The following is a 5,246-nucleotide window of genomic DNA, read 5'->3' as shown; positions in this document are numbered from 1 at the left end:
TGGATATTAGTCCTCTATCAGATTTAGGATTGGTAAAAATCCTTTCCCAATCTGTTGGTGGCCTTTTTGTCTTGTTGACAGTGTCTTTTGCCTTACAGATTGCTATAAATTTTTATACATTTACTTATTATACTGGTGTATCTGTTCATTGCAAGGGCGTGTCTCAGTGTGGGCAGAGGGGCAGGACACAGTCCCTAGGTGGAAATCGGGGGACAACTAGTGTTCATTGGTTCTCAGGTCATCAGACATGAAGCAAATGTCTATATCCACTGAACTATGTCACTGATCAACACCAGCTTAGTTTCTTATTCAGAACGCCACAGCTGAGAACCTCGGTCTGCCATAGTTTCTTATTCCGAACATCACAGCTGAGAACCTCAGTCTACCATAGTTTCTTATTCGGAACGTCACAGCTGAGAACCTCGGTCGGCCATAGTTTCTTATTCCGAACATCACAGCTGAGGACCTCAGTCTGCCAAACCCTGTGATCATGATGGTTAACTTTGGGTGAGAGCAATCTACCCCTCCCCCTGCTTCTTCTTATTTTCCAAGAGCCTCCTGATGATGATGATGATGATGATGATGATGATGATGATGATGATGATGATGATCCTCTGTACTGCTGTCTTCCTACAAAACCTGAGACACTTCTCCAGTCCCTGTCCCCTTGAGGAAACCCTAGACAGTAGGTGAGTCCTCTCCTCTCACACACTGTAGAATGTGGTCTCCCCATCTGTGGGCAGAAGCACCAACAGATGCTACAGAGAGCACCTCCCAGGTCTCTGTGGCCGTATCTGTCCTCCCTCTGTGGCACATCTGCTCCAGCACAGTTCCCCAGTTCTCTGATCCTCTGAGCTGAGCCTCCTCCCAGACATACGCATCTCCCGGAGTCCCGCGGGCTGTGGGCATCTCTGTCCTGAGAGCTATTCACCTCTTCACTTGGCTCGTTCTGTTTCGGCCATCCAGAGCACGCAATGAGGAACAAACTTCTGAGAATCCCTGTTCCCTGAGAGAATATCTGTTCACCCAGGGGATGCTTCTGATCTACCATGGCCTTTGTCAGCATCAAAGACGGGGCCTCTGCACTCCCTGTGTGACAGAAACCCAGCTGGGCACCCAGTCTGCCCTGTGTTCTCAGTGCTCTGTAAAGATGGAATTTGCTCTCAGGAGGAAGGTGACAGATGTGTGTGAGGGATCCAGAGGGACCAGCTGCATGATGAGTGGGGAAGGGGATAGATCCATTCTCATTGGAGGCACCAGTCAGGATTCTGAGGGAGAAGAAAGGCCCAGGAGCAGCTGTGTCAGGAGCTCACAGCCTGAGTGTGTGCGAGAAGGTGACCTGGGTCCTAGAAGGACTGCTCTGGTCTCCATCATCCCATGCAGGGTTTCGAGACAATGACCCTACTTCTTCTGTTTGCTGAACTGTGTCTTCCCATGTGCTCCCTGGCCATTCTGAGATGCGTTGAAGCTCTGTCTAGGTGATTCCCTTAGGACACTCTATCTTTCCCAAAGAAAATACATAAAGCTGAAACTAAACATGGTTTCCTAGCAGGGTATCAGATACAGGAAGCAGCTAGTAGACCTGAAAAGACCATCAGTGTCCTCCAGGAACAGGGAAGAAAGCCAAGAAAGGAGGCTAAGTTCCTGCTTGAGACAAATATTCTTCTGGGTGTTGTGCTTCCCCGAGGCTGACCCTACTGATCATTGGAGGAACTGCAGCTCACATCTGGGGAGCTGTCCACATCAGCAGAGCCTGTTGTCATTTCCCTGAGCTGGACCCCAAAGGCCAAGCAATTGTCAGAAGGTCCTGTGTCCTCTGTCCCTCTCCTTGGCAACCATGACCTTCCTGGAAGTCTCATAAGCCCATCAGGACAGTCAGTTAGTGGCCTGAGCACCTGTCCTTCTATACTCTCCCTGAGGATTCATTGGAGATGTCCAGGAAACCTCACCTAACTGTGGCTCTCATGACAGTGCACCGGCTGATTACACATGGCACAAGAATTTGCTCCTCCAAAGCACTGTTCCCTCCCAACAGAAAGACAGAATCTAGCCTTTTAAAATTGCTTCTCAGGGCTATCAGGGGATGAGTCAGGACAGAGGTCTGCAGACAGGGCTTCCTGGTGCTCACTTCCATGAGGATCCTATGGCTTCCACATTCAAACCCAATCTTCCTCCCTCAAGGGCTTTTGCAAGGACACATTACTGCTAAGAACCCCAGAAGTCTAGACAATGGTTGATGTCCTTCACAGATGTATCAGCCATACATACAGCTGACTGCAAGGTAAAGTCAAATGAAGGATTCTGTTCAATTGTCATTATTCTCCATGTGTGTCCTGCACTAAATCGTCACACCCCAACATGAGGACACAAGGCAAAAGGTGGGAAGGCCTGACACTTCTGTGTGTGTGTACTGGAATGAACCCCACTCAGCACCCAGAGTTCACAAGGTATCACTTACTGTACACATAGAGGTACATGGATGATGTTGATACAATTTCTCCACGTCTATTTATGGTCCGTAGGGTGTAGAATCCTGTGTCCTTCCGGGTGACATTGTGGATCCACAGGGACCCGTTGCTGGACACTATCTCTCTACCACTGTGCATTTGCCCCATTACACTTACTTTAGTGTTCAGTGTGTATACAACAATTTTCCTCAGTCCTCTGTACCAGGCTAAGGCTATAAGGTTCTCTGGCAGATTGTCGATGAGAAGAAGGACATTTTCTCCTTCAACCACATTGAATGGCACCGATTCAATGGTGACCTGGGCAGTGGTGGACAGGAGCCAGCAGGCTAAAAGGGAGGCTAAAAGGGAAGAGAAAGCAACCACTGAGATTGAGCAGGTGAGATCTGTTGTGTGTAATTTTTTTTTAAATCACACTTCTGCCTTCCCAAGAGCTCTACCCACACTCCCAGGTAGGCAGCTAGATCAGCTGATGCTGGTCTCACTTTCAACAGCTCTGTCAAAGGCCAGATGGTTCCCTGACCAGAAACTGCTATCATTCCCCCAGGCTCTCTCAGCTAGCTTCACCAAGCCGCCAATAGCCACCCTGGTTGCACTCTTCAGCCCACATTTACTCCACATATGGAAAACACTAGACAATTTTAATATTTTAAAACTAGTCAGCACAATTGTTGGGCTCTTATCAGCTAAGCTGTTTCAGCCATTGGCTTCTGTCTTCTTTATTGACACAATCAAGAACCAATTAAGAAATCAACACAGGGCTGGAGAGATGGCTCAATGGTTAAGAGCACTGACTGCTCTTCCACAGGTCCTGAGTTCAATTCCAGCAACTACATGGTAGCTCACAACCATCTATAATGGGATCCGATGCCCTCTGAAGAGAGCTACGGTGTATTCACATAAATAAAATAAATAAATCTTTTTTAAAAATTAACACATTCCTCTACAGAGATCAGCACTCAGCTTAGGGGTGTGGGTAGAGGTGTGCCCACCCTCCTTCATGGAGGTGGAGTAACATGACCTCCATTCCCTCATGACTCTCACTGTGTCGTCAACTCTTTATGGAGTTCTCTGCTCAGTTGTCTGCCTGGATCACCCCTCAGTGTTCCATATTTGGTGTGAGGATGCCTGGCTGACCTCCTCCTCTAGAAAACCCTCACTTTCTGAATTTTTTTCTTTGTTCCCGTTGTAGTACCAGTCAACCCATAAGATCATCTTCTGGATACTCTGACTTCTGACCCCACTAGAGTCAGGGCTTTGGGAGGACCGGGAGTAATCTGACATTAGGAAGACACAGTTCCTGGAAAAGTCTTAGACATCAATAGGGAAGGAAGGAAGGAAGGAAGGAAGGAAGGAAGGAAGGAAGGAAGGAAGGAAGGAAAAGAAGGAAGGGAGGGAAAGAAGGAAGGGGGAAGAAAGGATGGGTAGATGGATGGATGGATGGATGGATGGATGGATGGATGGATGGATGGATATGTGGGTGAATGGATGAATGGATGGATGGATGGATGTGGATGGATGGATGGATGGATGGATGGATGGATGGATGGATGGATGGATCAATGGATGAATGGAAAGATGGATGGATGCATGCATCGATGAATGCATGCATGCATGCATGAGTTAATCTACATAGTTCCCAGGTTTGTAGCTAACAAAAATAATTATATTCAAGGGTGATGTAACTTTTTAATTTTTACTTCTGTATTGTATGTATGGGTTTGTGAAGGCATGTGTCTCTGTATGAGCTTGCGTGGGTATGTGCCATAGCACAAGTGTGAAGGCAAATGTCTCAGTGTTTTCATGTCCTGATGCAACCAGAACATGGGCGCAGGGAGCAGAGAAGATCCTGCAGAACTCCCTTCTTCCCATCTACCATACTGGAGCTGAGGACTGAATTGAGATTGTCATGTCTCTGCACACTGAGCCATCTTGTTATCTGTTTGACTTCTATTTGGAGAGTCACCCTGTGACGGTTGGATACATCAGGATTCACAGAGCAGCCAATGTGAATGACTTTCAGTAGGGAACATTGGGGATTTTTCTCTCCCCTCATCAGTTCCTTTCCAATGAGAGCTTCAGCCTGCTAAACCTAAGCCCTCACTGTACCTTCTGCCCTATGATTACAAACAACCCCCCAAGTCTCCTTTTGGGCTTCTGCCTTTTCAGGAAACTCCAGCCATTCTCTGAGCTCTGTTCCCCACACACAGTCATGGAGTAGGCATCCTTACCTGCGAACAGGAGGCCCTGCCTGGAGGTACACCCCTTGCGGGGAAGCTCAGAGGACACCTCCATCTGTCTTCTCACTGTCATGTCCTTGCTCTGAGGAGACCTTCAGCTTCAGTGCAGCTCTCAGGCTCTGCTGTCCTTCCTCGTTCTGAGCTGAGTTTCTTCTCAGGCAGGAGCACTTCCCAGAATCTAATGGGCTATGAGTGGTGGGGTCTGTCTCCAAGGCACTGCTTGGTTCCTTCCACTCTCAGTGCTGCCCTGCATCCCTCCAATTTTTCTCTCTTTATGTTTCTCCTCAACCAACACATTGAGCAACAAGACTGATAAGCATCCCCGTGCCCTCAGAGAAAAATGGCTCATCCCAGGGCCGACATCTGCTGGCTTCTGGCCTTCAGTTTGTCAGCATCAAAGAGGGAGTCTCCATCCTGTCTGTGTGTCCCTGTGACACAGAGACTAGATGAGCACTCAGTCTGCCATGTGTCCTCAGTGCTCTGGGAAGGTGGGATTTCCCAGCAGGAAGGTGACAGAGATGCCTATGAGGGCTCTAAAGGG

General features: G+C 48.2%; 1 protein-coding gene across 1 annotated transcript in view; it reads right to left on the bottom strand.

Moving 5' to 3' along the window:
- The window catches only part of LOC110336891, a 36,195-nt gene extending 31,435 nt beyond the window's left edge, over nt 1-4,760 (bottom strand). Inside the window, exons 1-2 of the mRNA XM_021219630.1 lie at nt 4,697-4,760; nt 2,459-2,806 (exon numbers count right to left, since the gene is read on the bottom strand). Of these exons, the coding sequence (XP_021075289.1) occupies nt 2,459-2,806; nt 4,697-4,760 (412 nt within the window). The remainder of the gene's footprint in view (nt 1-2,458; nt 2,807-4,696) is intronic.
- Nucleotides 4,761-5,246: the final 486 nt, after the last annotated feature.

The sequence above is a fragment of the Mus pahari genome, chromosome 19 (assembly GCF_900095145.1).
Source record: "Mus pahari chromosome 19, PAHARI_EIJ_v1.1, whole genome shotgun sequence".
Classification (NCBI taxonomy): Eukaryota; Metazoa; Chordata; class Mammalia; order Rodentia; family Muridae; genus Mus; species Mus pahari.
This window is presented reverse-complemented; position numbering and strand designations above follow the sequence as displayed.